This window comes from Bactrocera dorsalis, chromosome 3 (genome assembly GCF_023373825.1).
Source record: "Bactrocera dorsalis isolate Fly_Bdor chromosome 3, ASM2337382v1, whole genome shotgun sequence".
In the NCBI taxonomy this organism is placed as follows: domain Eukaryota; kingdom Metazoa; phylum Arthropoda; class Insecta; order Diptera; family Tephritidae; genus Bactrocera; species Bactrocera dorsalis.
In genome coordinates, this window is record NC_064305.1 from 72,516,117 (window position 1) to 72,540,070 (window position 23,954).

At 34.5% G+C, this 23,954-nt stretch overlaps 1 protein-coding gene across 3 annotated transcripts; it reads right to left on the bottom strand.

Moving 5' to 3' along the window:
• Window positions 1-820: 820 nt before the first annotated feature.
• LOC105227320 (SET domain-containing protein SmydA-8) lies at window positions 821-13,390 on the bottom strand. 3 transcript variants are annotated; one of them, XM_049452250.1, is made up of 8 exons: window positions 13,214-13,390; window positions 8,070-8,380; window positions 4,196-4,766; window positions 3,968-4,140; window positions 3,747-3,869; window positions 2,365-2,558; window positions 1,819-2,135; window positions 821-1,761 (listed from the first exon to the last, which is right to left on the bottom strand). In XM_049452250.1, the coding sequence occupies exons 1-7, from the start codon at window positions 13,229-13,231 to the stop codon at window positions 1,915-1,917; spliced, it is 1,611 nt and encodes a 536-aa protein (XP_049308207.1). In that variant the 5' UTR covers window positions 13,232-13,390; the 3' UTR covers window positions 821-1,761; window positions 1,819-1,914. The 3 variants fall into 3 exon arrangements, with proteins under 3 accessions (XP_049308207.1, XP_049308208.1, XP_049308209.1); XM_049452251.1 differs by having other exon boundaries at window positions 821-1,773; XM_049452252.1 differs by lacking the exons at window positions 8,070-8,380; window positions 13,214-13,390 and adding an exon at window positions 4,832-4,992.
• Window positions 13,391-23,954: the final 10,564 nt, after the last annotated feature.

A 23,954-nucleotide genomic window follows, 5' to 3' on the forward strand; every position in this document is an offset into this window, starting at 1 on the left:
CTGTGTTAGATTTGATGATTGGCTGATGTGTGCCACGACTAATGACTGATCAATTAAATCATAAATAAGTGATCTTTCAAACAATAATCGCGAACTACAGAAGATGATTAATGTATTTCTTTTTAAGTTTTCAGCATGCAAAACTTTTTTAGATTTGATTTAGATGAATTTTGATTTAAGATTGTGACTCGCAGTGAATGATGAGAAATGAGTATACTGATTGAAAAGTGATTGTTTAATGACTAATTTTGTATGATTGCTGAGTATGGATTTATCTAGTTGTCGACGTTCAAATCTTTTATAATTGTGTGGCGTATAATGAATTGGGAATAAAAAATCGGATAAGTGAAAAATGGAAAGTGACGAATGATTGACGATCAATGGTTAATGATAAATTTTAAACTATAAGTGATGATTTATAAATCATATGACAAATGAAACGAAAATATGTTTTAAGTATGACTGTTGAATGAATGACGAATAAACCATGCATCAACCATCATCGGTGAATATTTGGCGAATAAAACATGCATAATGATTAAGGAATGCATAATAAATGGTGATTGAAAAATAAAACAAGCGAAGAAGTGATGTGATGAATGTCAAATACCATGCAAGTGAATAAATGATAAATTTCAACCAAATGATCGTCTTATGATGATTTGAATTTTTTTGGAATATTATGGTTCATGTCAATGCTAAATGGAGCATGCCAAATAAATAATTGTGAAAAATCTTTTTTAAATGTTTCGGAATATAGTGGTTCATGTCTATGATAAATGGAACATGTCAAATAAATATTTGTGAAAAATATTAATATTATGGTTCACGTCTATGCTAAATGGAGCATGCCAATTAAATAATTGCGAAAAATATTCAAGGTGGGCCATTAATGTATAATGAAGGTGAAATCAGTGAAGTATGGATCATTGACGATGAATGTGCAATGAGTAGAGAAATCGATGAGGTAGAAGATGATGAATGGTTCTTCATATATGACTTACAATATATGAATAAAAATGTATGATTCATGATTTTTCTTTGATGAATTGTGATTTATGATTTGTTAAATGATTCTTGAATGGATCTATGTATGCTGATATATATGCTGTGACTTTAGAAACCATTTTTTTCAATTATTTCTGAACAAAACTCTTGTGAATTATGTTAAATGGAACATGATTTGTGAATTAAGAGGGTATTTTTATATGATTGACAATTTTAGATTTTGTGTATGAAATGACTGAAGAAATAAAGTTGATGAAAATCTATTGATCTTAAGTGGATTCCTCTCAGATTCTTTAAATTCTCAAGTAAACTCCTCAAAAATAAACAAAACGCAAAATAACATCATGCATTAATGAGAATAGGCTAGTGATCTGTGTTGATGAACTTACTTACCCACTATTTCTAGAGCGATATAGTATGAAACACTTTAAAACTAAAAAAATGTAATGAGAGACTTTATTCTTAAATGGATACATGCAAATGTATGGAATATAATGGCAGATACGAGTATGTTGGTAGTGGTATGTGTAGATTGATGTTGGTAATAGTACTTCAGAGAGTACAATATCATTTTCATGCTCATATGTATATGTATTTTTGTGCATGATCATGCAAAGTTACTCGTAGTCATGAGATGCGTTTGTGTGTAAATGTGTATAGTTGAGACTATATGAAAAATATGTATGTGTGTGCGAATGTGTTGTTGTGGGTTTTATGGAACAGTTTTCGATAGTACAGCCAAAATTACGGCACCTGAGGAGAAAACTATATTGAGTGTAAACTCACCAGTAAAACACTAAAAAATCTTACCGCGTATAAAATCATCTTCGAGGTCAAAAATTAAAGCGAAGTGCATACGAAAATGTATGTTTCACTAAAAAACTGATGGAAGTGATCCTGTGCGGTTCACTTCACACCCATTTCCGCTAATGCTCCAGCCGCTGCTGCGCCCATTTCATGTTCACTCGAACCAATCGGCTCTAACAGCAGAATATCTCGACTCTCCTGCAAACATTTGATGACCTCCTTAATGTTACGCTTAAATTCTGCCTCATTTATGCCGCCAGTCATCATCAAGCGCTGTGAACGCATCATTATGGCGCCATGCAGTTCATATAGAATGAGACCTGTAAGGGAGATTATTTTTGTTTTAGTATTTTTGTAAATTTTCTTGTGCATTTTTATAATCTTTATTGTGATTTTTGAAGTTTCTCTATTTTTCAGTTATTTTCTTACTTGTTTTTTTTTCACTTTTTTATTTTTACTTTTTTTAATCTTTTTTTACTTTTTTAATTTAATTTTTTTCTTTTTTAATTTGTTTTTTTTTTTTAATTTTTTATTTCATTTTTTACTTACCTCTCAAACGTGTTAGTCCTGGTTCCAACACATTAATAATACTCAGGAAATGGCGACAATAATTTTCCTTCTTCTCTACATTTTCCAGCGGCATTGTATGTAGCAGATAACCCTCAATACGACCATAGATTTGACAGAGAGAATATTTCGCTGAGAGCAGCAGATAATGATTGGGTCCGAGTACACGTTCATATCTGTGAAAGGAAAGTTATTTATAGTAAATATGTGCTAATGATATTCGCTTCACAAACACCTTACAATATTGATAAGACAACTATTAATGATACATAACCTCACTTTTTCATTATGCGAAAAAAATCGATATATTTAATGATTTTTAATATTGAAACAGTGAGGAAATAAAGGGAGAGAATATGATGAACCTGTTATGGACCTGCTATGGGAAGTAGGCGTGGTTATAGTCCGATCTCCACTATTTGGAAACAGTGACATAAAAATCATAAGATAGTGTTATGCACCAAAATTGGTTGAAATCGGTAGAGAAGTTGTCGAGATTTCGCTTAAAAGTGTAGAGTGCTACGCCGCTTTTTTCACATATAGTATTATTCTAATAGTTAAATTTAATGGTTCTAACATTGTAAAGGCAATTTTGAACAACGCTACTCAAGAAAGTAATATCCCCACTAAGCTTGGTTGGAAAAGCCCTAATAAGTTAAGTGGTTACTTGAGTTTACGGGTTTCAAAAAATCGATTTTTTTTATTATCTTATTAAATTCTACAACACTTCTAGAATATTGTCCTAAGTTTGCAAGTTGATCTGAGTAATAGTTCCGGAGATACAGCCTTGAGAACTTGTGCGCTCGCAAGATTTCCCGAGAACTACTGAACCGATCTTCATGAAATTTTGAACAGGTCTTTGAGATACAATTCTTAAAGACTTGGACAGAGAATTTTTTTTTCGATTACAACTATTTGAAAAGAAAAAAATTTCTCGAAATTTTCACTGAAATTTTCATTTTTTTTTTGTAAAAATATCTGCCAAAAATCCAATTTTCGGTTTTTTTCTTTCATCCAAGTTCTAAGTTTAGGTTTTAACATAAACGTGTATGTTTTTCACCTTAGATGATCCCGCAAGAAGTTATCCTTCCAACGCTGGCGCATCTTTTTTCTAAAGGGTCAATTTCAGAATTTCTATGTTAATAATGTATATTTATAATAAAAAAATTTTAATAAAATATTTAATTTTTTATAAGAGAAAACAATTGTAGAAAAAAATGCTACTTTACCCTAGAAAACCCATGTAACCCCAAACCTATAACCAAATAGAGCGAGAGGCCATTCATTAAAAAATACATTATTCTCGCTTCCAACTCAACCCTTTTTAGAACATTCTTAGGGAAAAATTCTTGTGTTGTACTTACTTTTTCAGAAAACCCTCTAGTCCTGGTATATTGTGCGCATCTATGTTCTCCAAATTCATATTAATTGTGTCTAATAATTTCACAATCTCCGTCGATTTCAGTGTATAGTCACAGCGATCACAGCTAGTTCCGAAATAAAAATAAAAAGAAGCCATATTTTAATACAAAAATCAGTTTGATTTAGATTTGAAAAGATATTGCTTATGAAAACTTAAACTTACCTCCAAGCCGCCGACTGATTCAGTGGCTCTACAGAACGTACAGAACCACTTTTGCACTTCGGACACAACAATGCACTGCAATCCGTGCCGAGCTCTTTCGGATCGGCGCAACGCTGACAGCAACACCAGAACAATTTGCCAGCGTGCATGAACTCGCGACGCTTCAGGGTGCCCTGAACGTGAAAATTAAATTAGTCAAATTTAGTACCTTCAGAAAGCCGCTCTCACCTGCAGCGTATAAGCATAGCTCAGTGTGATGCCTTCGTCCTTTCGTATCGCTCGCGATGTGCGTAAAATGATCGCGTAACTTTGCGGATCATCGGTGTGCGCCGTATTGGGACAACAATCGTGTGCCAACAAAAATGCACTCCTGTACAAACAACGTGCCTTCGCTGAATTTTGACCGATTTCAAAACAGTTCACATCCAAAATACCGCAAATAGTGTGTATCTCATCGACGGTAAGCGCCGCCATGCCCCAATCACGTTGCAGTCGTTGCACCACATTCTGCTCATAGTATTGCCACAATTCGGTATTGGATTTACGCAACTCGCTGTGTGATTCCATTTGCAATATTTCGGCGTATATTTCCGGTGCATTTTGCTTGATTAGAAAGATGCGCACAATCAGTATGAGTTCATAGTAGTTCTTCACCAAATCCGGTTTGTCGCGTATGGCTTCCAGCGCCTCGCCCAGTTTCTGCGTACGCAGCAGCTCACACTCCTGTGCGGTATGTCCTGTGGGCTGATGCAAGCCACGGCATTGCGGTCCACACATTGGCCATTTGCAAACCGAGCAGCTGACGGGAGGGAAATGGAAAGTTTTTAATATATGTACATATTATTTTTGAATCCTTGCTGCTACCTTAAAAGGTCAGCGACTCATTTTTCAAAAACTCAAAAATTCTGAAATTCACAAATTCACTTCTGTAAACATATTTTGAGTCCACTTTCAAAAAAAATTATAAATTTTCAAACTACTTCGTTTGTTCCGCTTTCTAGCACCGTCACGGCATGACTGAAGCGCTTCACTTGATGATTGCCTTTTTAAATGCTTGGGGTACAGTTTCGAAACTTGATTGCTCATACTTAAAATCTTGTAAAAAACTATAGATATATTTATATATGTTTGTATGTTTTCGTCGATACACCAATTTATTTACATGTAGTTGTTTTTGTAAATGAAATATAATTTTATTAATAGTTCCGCATCTCGATCTACGTGATCGAAAACACAAACTGCACCAGCGCCAAAACAAAACAGTTCACTCAATAAAATTTTATATTTTTCTAAAAATAACCTCAAATATCATACTTTGTTATTAAAAATAGCTTTTCAAACTACAATTTGTCGTCTCAACGCTGCGTTCGCATTCAAATGTTGCATGTAAACAATATTTGAAAACCAAAATTTTTTAAATACATATAAGTGGGTGTGTCTTCGGGAAATTTTCAAAACAAATATATAATTTTTTATTGCAATAACCTTCACAGTTGTCACCTTTTGAATTAATTTTACGTTTTTTAACAAAAATTTGAAAACAATACAGCATAAACAGCACATACATTTAAATAGCTTTCTAATTTATAGTTTCTTCTTGTTTTTGTGCAGGTGGGCGGTAAAAAGCACTCATAGAAACAGATCTAAGTCTATTAAGTCGTGCTAGTTTGGACTAATGGCGTGACCACGCACTTTTTTCCCAATAATTTAATCTTTAATTTTTGAAATATATAGGTTTCGAAACAATATTAAATATATATGCATTAGGGTGGGTCAAAAAACACAAATGTTTTACTTTTCACTTCGTACTCTGAAAAATTGTTTGAAAGACACCTCTAAGAAGGGATTTTCAAGTATGAGATCTTAATTGCGACGTGAAGGTTCTCTGGTTGGAAGCGAGATATGAATTTTTCTATCTGATTATAAGAAAATAAAGAAGCCCGTTTGGCGGAGCTACACTTAAGAGCTCATACTCGGATTTCTTTTCTTAGTGGAATCTACCAACCAAATTTTTAGAGTAGGCAACCGAAAAATAAAATATTCGTTTTCACCCACCCTAATATACATATGTGTGAACATAAACACTTCGTCAAGTGGGCGATGGCAAAAGAATAATTTATGAAAATATTCCCACAAAAAAATATACATATGTACATATATGTAAATTTTTTAGGTGGAAATACTTGAAAGCAGTTACATATATATGTGCTCGGGAAAGGTGTAATCTGATTTCAGTCAATTTCGGTACAAATCATGCTATGTTCACCTCAAAACGGAAAGAATCGGAAGGGTCAATATGACTGAACTAACTGTAAAATTCATACATATATTTGCAATGATTGTAATTGTAGGGTTTGTTTTCTTTCTTTCATAACCTCATTATACAACTATAAAAAAATTTTTTTTTGTTGCTCTGGATATCTTAGCAAAATTTTATGTTTCCAATCGTCCAGATTACGAATATATTCATGAAAGTATTGAATTTGCTCTTGTTGTCATGAAAATTGCATATCTTGTATGTACATATTTTGAACAATTATCGAATTATTAGTCATAAAATTTATTTCTTTAGTCATTTTAGGGCTCTGCGCCTCTTTTTCGTATATACAAGCAATATGTGATCTCGCTTCTTTACCAAACATATGAAAAAAACGCGATAGGTTCTAAGGTTTAAAGGTCAATTACGGCTATTCAAGAAAGTTACAGATTTTAACACAATTATGACCGATTCGAAAAGTCAAGCGTGGAAAAGTTTACAGTTGACGATAGAAAAAATTTCTTTGTAACCATAAAGTACCCAATTACGAAGAAGAATTCTGTAAAACATGCCGACAAACTTTCACACTCTGGAAAAAATATCAGAATGAGTCAATATAGACAATCATCAGATAAGATTTACGGACAAAAAACTGATATAGAGAGGAACCTGGAGAGCGATATCACCAAAATCGAAAATTTATGAAAGAAAAGGTATGAAGGTTGATGCGATTAGCACATGAAGAAGATTACTTCTAGTCCTTAAACCAATATTTTTAGCTGAAAAACTTTAGAAGAAATGCTCATCAAAGGAGTTTTATTGCAATAAAGAAACGTTTTCAACATTTATCTTTCTACTTACTTCAATGTGTTCGTATTTTTCAAAACAAAACTAATATTATAAACACATTTTTTATTTTGTTTCATATTTTCTAATTTACGTAAAGTTAAATGAAAATAAAGACTGGATTTTGTAATCAGAGTTACCTAATGTGAAAAGCACCATCCGCGGTATCTTCTTTTTTTTTAAGTGACACACTCATTCAACACAATTCCTACATTATTATGCCTAGTAAAAATGAATGTATTATTTTTGCATTAAAAAAAGTTAATGTGATTTGAATGATCCGATGTAGATTTAAAATAACCTTTTTCTATTCGTCCATAAAGCCATTTTGAAGGTAATTTCATCATATCACTCTCATAAAAATCCCCATCCCTAGGGGAAAAAAGTTGGTACTATATCACATTTTTTTTTTCATAGCTTCTTTGATGACGATATTTCTCCAGTAAAATAATTACCAATGGTTAGCTGCAAGTACATAGACCAAATGGTATCAGTGAGAACGCAATTTCTCGCTGATGGATCAAAGTTGGCAACTTCTAGGCGATTGACTCCTTCCGACAGTTCATTTTTTACTTAATAGGATATATCCGATTTTAGGCTTTGGTCGTGGGGAAGTAGCTTGTAGTAGATTATTTTCTCTTTGCTGGTGTCAGTCTTTGACTCAAAAAATAGTGACAATAACAAAACAGTCTGAGAAGATTTTTGATACCAAATCTTATCTTTCTTAGATCGATACAAAATACTAATTGCCCTCAATTTATCCTTTTTACCTGATCTTAGATATTAGATATGTCGGTTTGCGAAGACTGGAATAACACATATAGGAAGAACATTATATTGGAATCTTAAAATGAATTTCTTCCTTTCTACTATTATAATATTTATTGATACATAAATATATGATATACTATATACTTTTTCGCAGACCAATTCTTTGAATAAATGTGTGTTATTATTAAAAGCAAATAATTAGTCTGATATACACCTAATTTAGCTTACCGATATTGTGCTGACTGCAGCTCCACTGGCATATAACAACCCAAGCACACGGCATCCGCTGAAACACACGGCCCAATGGCTAAAGGCTCCTCTGTAATGAGCAGTTCACCGGCTTTCAAGTCGCGATTCGCCACCACGTAGCGACCCAATACCGTTGATTTTTCAATCCTAAAGGGAAGCTGCTTTGATGTTGAATCGCAAGACTCAATATTACCTTCCATTTTGGTTGGAGAACTTTTATTGCTCGATTGCATAGGTGACGCTTGTTGTTGCTGTTGAGCTTGATGTTGATGATGCTTCTTTTTATTTTTCTAAAATTCGTGAGAGAACAAATACACAAATTATTCATTTATTTTAAAGACAGAAGCAACTTGAGCGAGTACGCAAAGCTATTTCTTTGTTTTATTTATTTTTTTATTGCAAATTCCGCCGTCAGCGAGGTCATGCTATTACACTTTTCACCTATTTTCTGCACATCACGTTTTCATTCATAAAACAAAGCGCCATTCATCTTGTTAATTGCTTGCAAGTGCCAAAATGTACAGGTGCTCAATTAGCCGGCAATCGATTAAAAAAGCGCATACTACTTAGTTTCTCCGCGCCACATTACTCATGTCATCGATTTACCTATATGTTTCTAGATTTGTAAACAACTTTTGTTTGGCACGCGTTCGGTGTTATTTGTAAAAACGTGGAAGCATTGTGTTAGCAAAACAAAAACTGCAAATAACAACAAAGCACATGAGAGTACATGAGAGAGCGGTGATATTTTGAGAAAAGTGGGTCTTTGTGTCAAACGCATATGAGGAAAACTGAAATAGCGGAGCGCACATGTGGGAGCGACAAGAGCGCGAATGAGTAGAGACAAACTGATATTTAAAGAGATAGGGAGATTTAGAGTTTACTGAGCGCATTCAAGAGAAATTTTTTTATTTTCTTAAAAAATATTTGTATATAATATTGAAAAAATCATTATTATATATAATTTCATAACAGGGAGCCAAAAAAAACCAAACGAAAATTTTATACGTAGGCGCATTTGGATATTGTGTTTATAACTTTTCGGAATCGGCAAGATCGAACAACTATAGTATACCACATATCTCCCATACAACCTATTTAGATTTTTTAAATCTCAAATGCTAAGGGATCAAAACTGATTTTCATCCTTAGTTTCTTAAGCAAAGTTGTTCAGAATGATCCGTAAAACATTTCCCGCATACACGATTTTATAAAAACAATTACCCGCTTAATAAGTATATGAATGGACGGGTCTAAAAGAGATAACCGAGGAGGTGTTTTTTCAGCAAAAATAGATACCAAACCACTGCAATGTCTTCCAAGCGTAGACGGCGGTAATTAAGGGAAGTGTTCATGTTATGACAAGGAGGGCGCGTATAACAAGATATATATTTATATATACTTTGAAATCACTATCTTACAGTTTTATCGAAGGTAACAAAAGATTGCTTTGATCTCTTAGTGGATCTAATTTTCTATTTCACGATAAATCTGCAATGGATTCGAGGACACACTGATATTTCTAGCAACTGCTAAGCAGATGAACTAGCCAGGGCAGGCATCAGCCTATAACTACACGATAAAGTCTATTCCTCTGGCTTCTTGATTTTTAGTCGACAAAAATGTAATAGATATAGCTGAGACTCGGAGAAATCAATACATGACTTGCTCAACAAGCAGGCAAACATGATATGAGTGGAATATGGGCCGCCCATGCTGAATATTAAAATTTTAAAGGAATAATATTAGATAGATATACTAAGAGTGCTAACAGGTTACTGTTTTAGTAGAAGACTAAGGATGCCATGTCATAGGGTTTCTTGGAAATTTCTCGGAAATTGCGCATATAAAACTTAAAACTGAAAACATTATCGGGAGCACAGGGTTTAGACACACACAGGCATAGGTTCAGAGAGGACATAATAAAGTGAAAGGATTTTAGTCCCGATAGTTTTACAATGGACCCCTTAAAAATCTATATGCGTCGTCAGACATTCACCTTACTACCAACTATAGGGTGATTTTTTAAGAGCTTGATAACTTTTTTAAAAAAAAAAACGCATAAAATTTGCAAAATCTCATCGGTTCTTTATTTGAAACGTTAGATTGGTTCATGACATTTACTTTTTGAAGATAATTTCATTTAAATGTTGACCGCGGCTGCGTCTTAGGTGGTCCATTCGGAAAGTCCAATTTTGGGCAACTTTTTCGAGCATTTCGGCCGGAATAGCCCGAATTTCTTCGGAAATGTTGTCTTCCAAAGCTGGAATAGTTGCTGGCTTATTTCTGTAGACTTTAGACTTGACGTAGCCCCACAAAAAATAGTCTAAAGGCGTTAAATCGCATGATCTTGGTGGCCAACTTACGGGTCCATTTCTTGAGATGAATAGTTGTCCGAAGTTTTCCCTCAAAATGGCCATAGAATCGCGAGCTGTGTGGCATGTAGCGCCATCTTGTTGAAACCACATGTCAACCAAGTTCAGTTCTTCCATTTTTGGCAACAAAAAGTTTGTTAGCATCGAACGATAGCGATCGCCATTCACCGTAACGTTGCGTCCAACAGCATCTTTGAAAAAATACGGTCCAATGATTCCACCAGCGTACAAACCACACCAAACAGTGCATTTTTCGGGATGCATGGGCAGTTCTTGAACGGCTTCTGGTTGCTCTTCACCCCAAATGCGGCAATTTTGCTTATTTACGTAGCCATTCAACCAGAAATGAGCCTCATCGCTGAACAAAATTTGTCGATAAAAAATTTTCGAACCGAACACTGATTTTGGTAATAAAATTCAATGATTTGCAAGCGTTGCTCGTTAGTAAGTCTATTCATGATGAAATGTCAAAGCATACTGAGCATCTTTCTCTTTGACACCATGTCTGAAATCCCACGTGATCTGTCAAATACTAATGCATGAAAATCCTAACCTCAAAAAAATCACCCGTTACAATACATATTTCAATTGTTTTCGATATTAATATTATTACTATCGACAGAACTTAAAACTGACACTGTCAACTTATTATTAATTAGATTGTTCTTCATTTGATTCTTGGCTTATGACAAACTAGTTTCCTAATTTTAAATTTATTGATTGATTAGTTAATAGATTTTTTTAAGGCAGAATCACTCACACTTTTACTATGTAAACTTAATGGTACATATGTAGTTTCCGATATATTTTCCCTGACTTCTATAACATGATTGCGTATCGCGTATGGCTATTGATGTGACTATGTTAGAATATTCATATTTTTGAAAATCAATATTTAAAGTATTTCAAAGCTTTACTCAAATTCCGTCAAGAGCTTGGAAAATGAAACAGGATTTCAACATATTCTTACCCTAAAATTCCCAAACCTAGTTGCCAGTGATTAGTATCCAATAGCCATACGCAAAATAAATTTTAGTATACGGTTGTTAATTTTACATAAGCTATGGATAAGCACGAAATTTAAATAATGTGATTACGGTATAGGCAAGATGTGGGACAAATTACTGTAAAATATTAATTTTAGATTTTTTAATTAACAAACATTTTTTTTTTTTTTCGAACAAAATTTTCAAACTGACACTGAAATTCACATAAACAAAATTGCAAAATCTATACACTCTCACTGTAAATATACATGTACTACATATGCATTTGATTTCATTTAATTCATTTGCTTTTAATACCAAAAGCAACACATTTTCCGCTCTCACGCCTGTACATGCATATATCATTAACCATGCGGATCTGCTTGGCACATAAATACTTTCAATACTCGCTAGCGTTCAGCTAGTTATCAAGCGCTGTGGCAATTTATCTCACTGCTGCCAACGAGATTTTGAGCAGCGCTCTTTGTTTATTTTCTTTTTTGTTCGTATTTATTTTTAGCAACCAATGAAGATTTGTTATTGTGATTTTAGTTGGCAATTGTTCTGGCTGCTAAGTGATATGTAGGCGCTTTTGTGCACACACACATACGTATGTACATAATTATAAGCGCTCACATTCGCGTGGCGCTGTGCATTAATTCACTGTAGCTGGATCCCAGGCCACCGCGGCGTATACGCAATATCTAACTTGTTGGCTCGCAATAATATATGACATAAATTTCATTATACGATTTTTAAGTATCTAACAGATGAAAATATTTATTCGTTTTCCCAGGCATATGAGATTTTTCACTAATTGTTGTTGTTTCAAATTGATTGCGGCATTTCGCGCGGAGCTTGTTGGTGCAAATATGTAGTTTATTGTAAACATAGCATGTGCGAGATATTTCCGAAATTTGTTATCATGTTTGGCTTTGATTTTTATTATGCTTTTAATGAAGATAAATTTTACTGAATTTCGATTCATAAATAATGGTATTCAAACAAATCTTTAAGAGAGAGTGTAGGATTTTTGTAGTAGAAATATGGAGGGTATATTTTTGTTTTTGAGTCTAATTTGACAATAATGTGGTTTCTGAACAGATATAAGTGTATAGAAAAATACGATTTCATATTCAAATCTAAATTTAGAGATCTCTCGAAGAAAAGTTCTTAACTTTAATGGAAAAAAAATATAAGAGATTTTTTGAATGGATTTTTTTAGGGGTCTGGTGGATTTTTAGGATGACATTTATAGAGATTCTAGAGATCTTTCAAAGAAAACATCAGGAAAAATGGTTAACTTGATTTTTATTTTATTAAAATTATAAAAAAAAATTTACGGGTTTTTTATTGAATTTTATTTTAGTGTATCGCTGAACTTTTTGGATGATATTTTTTGTTTACTTAAAGAAAATTTATTTTCATATATGTACATAAACAAGCATATGTACATATGTATGTAAATCATATATCCGGTCCATAATGTCATATAACATAACATAGCATAGCATACAGCACTACACCCGCATAACATAGCACAACGTAAAACAACGTAAAACAACACCGCACAACGCAACATAACGCAACATAGCTTAGCATAACACGACACAACATAGCATAACATATAAGCAAAATGGCAAATTTTTTTAAAAAATTTCCATAAGCATATTCATTATCATTTTTTTTCTTAATAACAGCAAAATTGAATCTCAAAAAATGCGCAGAAGCAATTTGCATATTTTATTCTCCAACACATTACATGCTTCCTTGGTGGCATTTTGTTGTTGTAGATTACAGAAAATTTCACTTAAAAAATCACAAATATTACGAACACCGCAGCTTCCCTCGTCACAAAATACAAATCTCACAAGCACATTTCTCACAGCCTTTTCATATGCAACTGGCTGCGGCACATTTGGAAACGATCATACACAGCTTCCCGCATTTCATAGCGACTCATATGTATAAATTATTTTCAACTTTTTCTACATTTTCACATTTCACTCCGCACCTCGCGATCGCATCTTTTAACATATAATAGATTTCTGTATGTACATATGTATATTTTCAAAACGCTGGGAATGCGAACCGTTTCAATTTGTGTCAAAAACATACAACAAATCATCTTACTTAGCCAGCCGCTGCCAAAGTACTGAGCGTTTTTTGAAGGCACATCACTCTTCTTTCAAGAGCAGCGCTCCCAACTGCATTTATTTTAACGCGTCTGTACAACATTACATATATGTATATAGCGTCTCTAAATTCAGTGTATAATTAGAATTTATTTTGAACAGCCACCTTCTGCACAGCGCGACAGTTCATTTGGAAGATGCGATTTTCGTAGACGCTTTCGTTTTTCTTTCTATTTACTTTTAAAATGATTTACTTAAAACGCTAAATAGCCTAAGTAGAAAATCAGAAAAGTTGCTTTGAGCATATATTGGAGCTTTACTTGCTTGATTTTGTATTTCTAATTTTAGTTTGGAATTTGAATATTATTTTTTAAAATTTCTCTGCTAATACCATTCATTTAGAATTTATTTTGCATAATTAAAATTTTCAAAATTTGACAAAATTGTTCAGTTACTAGAATATTTTCATCGGAATTTCAAAAATATTATTGCTCTGCTAATTAGCAAAAATTTTGATTGATCTTAGCCGTAAACAAGAATATAAATTCACAAATATATAAAAATAGTTTTTATTGCCAAAATTTGTATACTTAAAAAACACACTCACACAAATGTTCATACGTGATACCACACTGCTAAGTGTTAAATGAATTTGTAGATTTTTCGCTGCGGCGCTGTCACCAAATAGAGTCGATAATGCGAAAAACCATAGTCGGTTTGACACCATCTTCAGAGATGTCGTATAGAGTGCACCGAAGACGGTAAGACGGCAGCTGGGAAGTAGAGTATCGAAGACTACATACGCCAATGTGCTTATCAATTCCCTTTATGGGAGACTTTACGAAAGGCTCTGTAGGGACGATAAGCTAAAAGCACTTGTTGAGACGCGGGTACCTCTTCAAAAAGTCACTATTTGGTGTGATATATGGTGAGAAAGAATCATTGGGAAATGTACAGTCAACGCAGCAATCAGTTTATTAAAATTGACTTTTAGTGAGCCAATTATCTCTCGTCATGGGCCTGTGGTGTGGCTTTCACGATCTTCAAGATCAAATGATGAAACTAAATTTTTGGTAGGGTTATGTAAAGTCGCTTGTCTACTCAGACAAGTCCGAAACGATTTATGTGTTGTAAGGGACTATTTGGCGCATTATTATCATTACGGCTCCAAATGCTGCAAAAAGTGGTCGAAAAATAGACCTCTCGGCTAGAAATCTGCTTTGACTCTGAGTTTCGCTCAGAAAGTTTTGATGTTTGTTAATCTGTAGTAGTTTAACCTTAAAATTTCACTATGATTAATCTCAGGTTTCTAGTTGATAATTGGCAGTTTGTGCGTTTCAGTTTATACCGTTAAGTCGGTCCAACTGAGCCTGTCGATTTCCATTGTACCCATTAATTCGGAACCTTTACTGGTTTTCACTGAGAAATTAATTCTTTAATACGAACCAAATTTATTCTTAAACATACATACACAATATGTATTCTTAACCGAAAAAAATATATATAACAAATCAAATTTTAGTGTAAACTTAGTGCAATTCCCACTTTTCGTAACCATTTTTATAGTGCAAAGTTTCTTTTGCTTTGAAATGGGTCTCAGTCTAAGCGATTTTATAATGACTATTCTCTTAAGTCTCATGTACTTTTGATAGCACTATCATTTATGTAAGAAATGGTTAATTATCGTGAAAGCGATATATTCCTTCAAAGGATTAGATTGGAAGCTCGTGTTTGCCAAAAAATTAATTTGGTGATTACTTTTCGATACAGTCTACTAGTCCATTGTCTAAGGCGTCTTTCAATTATACCCGTTAACTTAATTAAAACTCCTTTCTATTTTAACCATAATTTAAGTGAAAGATAACTGCTAGGCGAAAAAAAAACGATTCTTAGTCTTCTATGCTCTTAACCTTAGTTCAGCTATGTTTAAATATACAATTTTGTTTTATAACTTTTTTCTCCTCCCTAATGCGATCCTTTGTGCTTTAATATCTTTATTTAAGGCTTAATTATGACACTTTATAGGTTTTCGGTTTCCGCCATTTTGTGGGCGTGGCAGTGGGCCGATTTTGCCCATCTTCGAACTTAACCTTCTTATGGAGCCAAAAAATACCTATACCAAGTTTCATAATGATATCTCAATTTTTAGTCAAGTTACAGCTTGCACGGACGGACGGACAGACAGACATCCGGATTTCAACTCTACTCGTCACCCTGATCACTTTGGTATATATAACCCTATATCTGACTCTTTTAGTTTTAGGACTTACAAACAACCGTTATGTGAACAAAACTATAATACTCTCCTAAGCAACTTTGTTGCGAGAGTATAAAAATATTTATAATATAGCTCGACCATTTTTCTTTGACTTCAGAAAACTTCATCAATTTATCTCTAGTAGTTCATGAGAAAATAATTTTACAGTTTTATCGTCTTCTAAATTTTAATCTGCAATAACTTTAATAAAAAAAAAATTTTACGAAATATTTATATCAGGGGGTCTGGTCCCCTTACTAATTAACTGCTAATTTTCAAAATCGAAATTTCCCTGGATCACTTGACGTGGCTTGACCCTCTTTCTAACATCAGACATATTTTTCACCATATTTTCCAAAAAACTCCTTTCACTGACTCAATATAATGATGGTGTTATAGGTATAAATAACAGTTGTCTTGCCTTCTCTTTTAATTCAATTAAATTCTGTAATTAATAAATGATATTCGCTAATAAAGTAACTATTCAATTATGCAATTTTACACGCCTTCGTATGCGTTAAAAAATAGCAAATTAAATGTAAATATATACACAGTATATAAGCTTTGTAATTATAACGGTATATTATGTAACATCGTCAAAAATTCGTGCTAAAATAGATCAGTTAGTATATTTTACAAGGCTTTCCTTTCAAATGCTCCACATTTATTAAAATAATTAGCGGAAATTTTGTGCTTTCCTCCCGGCAAACTCACAACTGTAATATGCATTTTGTCCACCTCTTCGACATAAAAACGAACTTAACATGCAATAACAACACTGCTCGGGGCCATAAATGCACCGCACGACTAATGAGTTTAATTACTGGATATTGTACGACAAATTCCTGCCTCGATTCAACCAATTGCAGCAGGAACGAAATGAAGAAAACAACAGAGTACGTTTGCTACAAAATGTGGCATGCGATTGCAGTTGTTCGCATTGGCAACGATTTCTTGGAACTGCAGTCGCTGCAGGTAGGCCTACAATTTAACAAAAGTAACAATTCGCTCATTTATTTCATTTGCCTCTATTATTTCGTATGACTTTTGTAGTTTTTTTCGCTTTGCTGTGAGTATTCGTCTGCATTTCCGTTTGGGTGCCTCGCATATTTGCGTGCAACTTTGTATTGCATGCGAGCGCAATTACACAAAAATTACAAAAATGCAGTAGCAAACAACTCAACTGAACTCGGGCCACCGAAATGTGTTTGCGATTTCGCAGTAATCTTGTAATCTTTATAGCAGACGTCAAGGAGATCGCTTGCTTTCTTTCTTTTTAGTTTCATTGTTATTTTTTATACCCTGAACAGGGTATATTTAGTATACCAGGAAGTTTGTTACACTCATTGAGAAACTTAGGAGACCTCATAAATTATATTTATATAGAATAAATTATCAGTATGAAGAGCTGAGCCAGTTTAACCAGTTCGCTCTCTGTCACTCCGCCTGAAGGACGCGAAACAGACCCTCAATTTTTGAGCCATCGATCTGCAATTTTGCACATTTTCTCTACCCTCTAAGAAGCAGTTCATTTGTTGGAAGCGCCAAAACTGGAGCACTTTAACATATAGCTGCCATGCAAACTGAATGATCGGAATCAAATGCTTGTATGGGAAACTTCATCATTTGAGGATATATCTTCGCGAAATTTGGTAGGAGTTGTTGTTTATAGAAATAATGTAATATCAGAAGAAATTGTTCAGATCGGCTTACTATAGCATATAGCTGCCATACAAGCCGAACGATCGGAATCGGGTGCTTGTATAGAAAACTTTTTCTTTTGACGAGATGTATTCAAGAAATTTAGCATGGATTATCATCTAACAAATTAGAACAAGATTTGAGGAAATTGTTCAGATCCGACATCTATAGCATATAGCTGCCATACAAACTTACCGATCTAGCAAGTCCATGTGTAGAAAACTTTTTGACTTGACTTGACAAAGGTCTCTTGACGAAATTTGGCTCATAAAATTATTCAAAGCATCGCTACAATCTCAAGACATATTGCTGAGATCGGACAACTATAGCATATAGCTGTAATACAAACTCATCGATCAAAATGAAGTTCTTGTATGAAAAACTTTTTGATTTGACAAGATCTCCTCTTCAAATTTAGCACAGATTAATATACAGAAAGTGTCAATAATTTCCGAAAAAATTGCTCAGATCGGACCACTATAGCATATAGCTGTCATATAAAGTGATCGGTGAAAATCAAGAAAAAGTAATTGTATACCCTTTTATGCTAAAAAAAAATGCAACTGTGAAGGGTATTATATCCAAAGTTTACATTTTTTCTTGTTTTTTGTTGTATTGGTCTATAAAAGAGAGATTTTTTCTTTGCAACTCTGTATTGTGCCCTAACGCGGCCGCGTGTTTATCGGCAAATAAAATAATTGAACCGCAGGGCGTCGTCAATGAAGCCTTCAATTACTGACATGCATTTGTCAGCGCCTACAGTGATGCCCTCGTCTGCTGACCACAGCAGCGTAAACAGCAAATCGTGCCACTAGTGCTGTAGTGTACACTTTATAGACACCATTAGTTCAAATAACATTTTTATTAGCCATGCGAGTGCACAAACAAAAATTAGCCTTACTCCTTCCGAACAATGCGCTTTAAATATTAGCTCCGACATTTTCCATTTCCATTGCATATTTTTATTTCCGTCTGGCATTCACTGCTTGTTGTTATTGTTGTTATTTGCTTTTCACCTTTTGACACGTTGCATTCAACGAAGCCTTTATATTTTATTATATACGCTATATTGTTGTTTTATACTCACTTGTTGTTGTTTTATACTCAATTGTTGTTGTCGTATACTCACTTGTTGTTTTTGTATACTCAATTGTTGTTTTTGTTGTTTACTGTATTTTGCATTTACTCTTTGTGCTGCACATAAAAGTTATTACTTGTAATCATTTAAATTACACTCGCCCGCCCTCACCAGCCGCCGTCTCGGTCGCGCCTCGATTTCATTTCCCTCTGCCTGTCTACATGTGCTTTCGTACGAAGCGGCGCTAAATTGCCGCTTGTTTAGTTTCGATTAGCTGGCAAATAAAGCGTAAATGACCGGTTTATTTTCACTCTTAAAACGCTCGTTGCTTGCGATTGGCGATAAACGAAATGCATCCATCTATAAAATAAATGGCATTAAGTGTTACCGCTGCAACGCTGGTTCATATGGCTGGCGCTATGCGATATGGACAATTTGCAATAGTATTAGTTATGTTGTTGGTGTGTTGTTGGCAAGTAGTATTAATAGTTTGCTGTAATAGATATTTTTGCTTAATTTACAATTTTGGAAAATGAATGATTTGCATATTGGCCACGGCGTATACGCAACATTCGTTGGGTGTTGTGGAGTTATGTTTTCATGCATATTTACGATAATAATTTTACTTAAATGCAATTTGTTTAAAATATATACCAGATGTCTGTTTAAATGTCAAACATTCTTGAAGAGTGAAAGACTTGGGTTTGATATGTGACAGTTTCCTATAGTGGTCCGATATCGGCGGTGCCGATAAATGAGCAACTTCTTCAGGACCAAAACGCTGTGAAAGATCATCAAAATAGATATTTTAGAAATTTAGGATCTATATATAAACGGATAGGCGGATTCACAGCTAACGTTCATAGCCAAACCAGCTTAGCATATCCCCCTCACCATTTTTATTTGGGTTGATCCATTTCGAGTTTCCCTACTTTTTTTGAAAAAAAATACAGAAACTTCAAATTTAGTGGAAAATTATAATTCGAAAGAACATTCTTTGGCATTTATTTATTGAAGATTATCTCTTTCAGTTATTTGCTGCGGCTATGTCTCAGATGGTCCATCCATGAGTATAATTTTCGATGACTCGTTCGAGCATTTCGACTGGTAACTGGCGAATGACACGAGTGATGTTTTGCTCCAAGGCCTGAATCGAAGCGGCATTGTCCGCAAAGACTTTAGACTTTACATATGCTCACTGGAAAAAGTCTAACGTTGTCATATCACACGATCTTGGTGACCAATCGAGCGGCCTAAGAAGTGAAATTATCTGCTCACCGAAGTATTCTCTCAATAAATCCACTGATTGATGCGATGTGTAGGAAATAGCTTATCTTCCGAAAAATCTCACTTTTCATAAGTACATAATTGCAACATGCATAAACTATTTCCCTGAGAAATTATTCTTTGACAACTTTTCATAAATCTCTTATCAGACACTGCAGTTATATATATCAATTATATTAATAAATTATATCTACCAGACAGCAAACAATATTCAACCACAAACCACAACTGCAGCGCCTGTGATTCACACTCGAAACACTCCCACCCATTGTTAAAATATTTTTAAAACTTTTTTCAAACAAATGCTGGAAATTACAAGGAATTAATATGTTTGCATTTAAAATGCCATCAAGTCTGTATTTCAGCGCTTTACCGCTATTAAATATCCCCCATTTTCCTATGTGAGGTAAACTGCCACATAATTTCCATCGATAAATTATTAATAATGGCACAACAGCTAAAATTTTTCAAAAACCACATATTGAGTAACGTTGCGGTTAAATTTTGACGCATCAGCACTTCGCTACGCCGCTCCGCCATTATCGCCCAATCACTCATTCGCTTGTCGTCACCGCCACGCCGTTGTTTTATGCGTCATTTGTGTTGCTTTTGTTTTTACTTTTTTTATTTTTTCGTTACTCTTTAATATGTATACCCTATACAAGGTATGGAAAGTTTACCACGATGTTTGTAACCCTCGGGAGGAAATGTAGAAGAAGCTAGAAATATGTATACCAAAATACTAGATAGAAATAACAAGAGTGACCAACTGAGGGGATTTAGTTATGTTCGTCTGCCTGTATATATGTACATGAACTAATCCCTCAGTTCTTGAGATATTGATCTGAAATTTTACACAGATCCTTCTTTTCTCAAGAAACTGCTAATTTGCCAGAACTGACGTAATTGAACCGTTATTGGGTATAGCTGCCACACAAACTCATCGATCAAAATGTGGTTTTTATATGGAAAACTTTTTGATTTGACAAGATATTTTGACGAAATTTGGCAGGGATTATTATTTGAGTCACTGATATAATCTCCAAGCAAATTGGTCGGATCGGACAACTATAGCATATAGCTGCCATACAAACTCAGCGATCAAAATGAAGTTCTTGTATGGAAAACTTTTTTCTTTGACAACATATCCTCATGACATTTTGCATAGAATGATATCAAAGACGATTCAATAATTACCGAATAAATTGTGCAGATCGGACAACTATAGCATATAGCTGACATACAAACGACCAACTAAAACCAAGATAAAACAGATATTTATTTTTATAAAATTTAATGCTATAAGTTTTGCACCTGTGAAGGGTATTACAGTTAACGGTTTTGCTGATTTGTTTTTTGTTGTTGTAACTTTTCAATATCGTGGACATAATTGGTTAATGTACACAACTTAAATGCAAGCAAACACATATGGTATATTTTATATGTATATTTGTACATCAACGGGGCAATACAGCATGATACGGTTGATTGCAAGTCTGATATTATAGTGTGCACAACCTTACATGTGTGATAGTAGTAAAACTGTATATGTGTGTATGTATGTAACTGTGTGTTTACTTGCATTTATGTGCCTTTATGCCTCAGTTCGTGGCCTTCTACGTATATTTGCCATTAGAGACGGACATACAAGCACTCATATCGTGTGTGAGACCGCAAATAGATGCAATGACAAGTCAAACAAAGGATATCAATTTCATGACTCCTTTATAACAGTACTTAAAAGTGCAGTTACATGTTAACGTCGCCATGAAATTTCACTCGAAAATTTCCCGTAATCGCGTCAAATATCGACAATGTCATTTCGTCACTCCACGAATAGAGAAATACACACATACAGTTATATACATAAGTATATTTACACTCATACACTTACACTCACACTCAGAGTAGAAGGCATTCTCTTGGCGGACATGACAAACAAAGTACTGCTTTGTTGTTGCCATTTCTGCTTGGTTATTGTGAGTAATTTGAAGTTGGCGCACTTTCCGCTAGAAAGCAGTTACCGTTAGCTCACTTGAAGTTATCAATACGATTGGATTGAGTGCTTGATTCGTATTTAATAATCAAAGAGTTTCATAAATGACATTGAGTGTCACTTTGAAGAGCTGAAAAATAATACGCTTACACACACATACATACATGCTCTTAAAGTGTGTGTTCAAGTAAGCGAAAAGAAATTACAAATTGGAAAAGAAATACCGCAAAATTGCCAAAGCAACTTAACGACTCAACCAAATGACAGAGTTTAACAACTCAAAGCACTAAAATCGTTTGTATTTAATAACCACCAACGACTTTTATATTTTTTTCTTTTTGCTATTGTTGTTGTTATTGCTTCTTCCTTGTCACTACCGGTGCATTACACCGCTAGGACACTTGCTTACAACGCCTGTCAGCTGCGCATAAATAATAAATCAACAAGCCGTCTAGCTGCCGTAACCCTCAAGTGCAACTTAAGCGCTGACCATTTCCAGGTGAAGATATGATATTCGCAAACGCACATACACATATGCTTACATATACTCCTAGTTGATCACCCTTACATATTAGTACTCGTGCTGTCATGGCAAGCACTAAGTTGCTGCCTGTCGTAGACAAAGCGCCTGGCTATTATCGACAAATGCTAAATTATGCGCTAATGACGCCTGTGAGTATGCAATACTTTTCCACCGCATACTTTGCACATTTCATAGACATCCCTAACTACTTCCTAGTGCGCTAGTTGCTCCCTGACTCACCTTCGAAAAGCATGTCTTCTTTGTTTGCCACTTTTTTAAATTGCTGTTGCGTTTACTGTTGGAAAGAATACTCGTATATGGCAATTATTTTTTCCCACCGTTTGTTTTTTTATCGTTTGCTTAAGTGAATATTGACGGTTAAGGACAACACATCTAAATGACATTGATTAACTGGTGACTTTGATGGGAGTAAATATTTGAAGTGATTTCTATACGTCTTCAGTTGGTTGTCTATTGTCTATTGTGTTAATAATTCATTAATGTCTGCTAAATTTTCTTCCTTTCACTCGCATAGTAATCAGAAAAACAATTCACATTAAGATTATAAAATAAAAAAAAATTAAAAAGTTAATTTCAAGATTTAGTTATTCAAATTTCTGGGTGAGCCAAGTCGTTAATTATGTAACGAAAATGAGATACATACCCGCGACAACGTCACAGATTGTCCATCCGTTAAGTCCAATTTTCGACGACTAGTTCAAGTATTTCGACTCGTAACTGGCGTAATGTTATGCTCCATGGATTGTCCGCATGGATATTATACTTGACATAGTCAGAAAAGCTCTATTGGTGTGATATCACATGATCTTAGTGATCAATTGACCGGTCCAAAACGTGAAACTATCTGCTCACCGAAATGTTCTCTCAATAAATTCATTGTTTGATGCGATATGTGGGTAATACCATCTTGTTGACATAAAATGTCGCCGAGATCAGGTGCTTCAAATCCAGGCATGAAATAGTCGGTTATCATGGGGCGATGACGGTCGCCATTGACGGTTATGTTCTCATCGGTATCATTCTTGAAGAAATATGGATCAATGATTCCACCGACCCACAAGCCATATCAAACCGTTTTTTTTTTTTTCTGGATGAAAATGTGTTCTCCAGGCTATGTTCATATACTAATTAGGGTGATAATACCCAGGGAAGAAATAGCATTAATATGGGAGTTCATGCAGGATAATAACTCCAAATATTTCTCAAAATAGGTCCGGGACCACATAATTAATGTACGAGGGCTGTCCGATAAATAACCGACCTTACCATGATGCACGCGACTTTTTCAAAGTTTCGGGCGTATAATGATGAATCCAAGTTTCATCTACAGTTATCAATCGGCGCCAAAAACGGGTTTTATATCCTCTAAACTGAGCCAACAGAGCGCTGGAAATGTTCATGCGCGCACGTTTGTGGTCTAGCGTAAGCAAGCGGCAACCAACGCGCGGACAGCTTTCTCATGCCCAAATCTTGGTTTAATATGTGACAAACATCTTCCAAGCTCC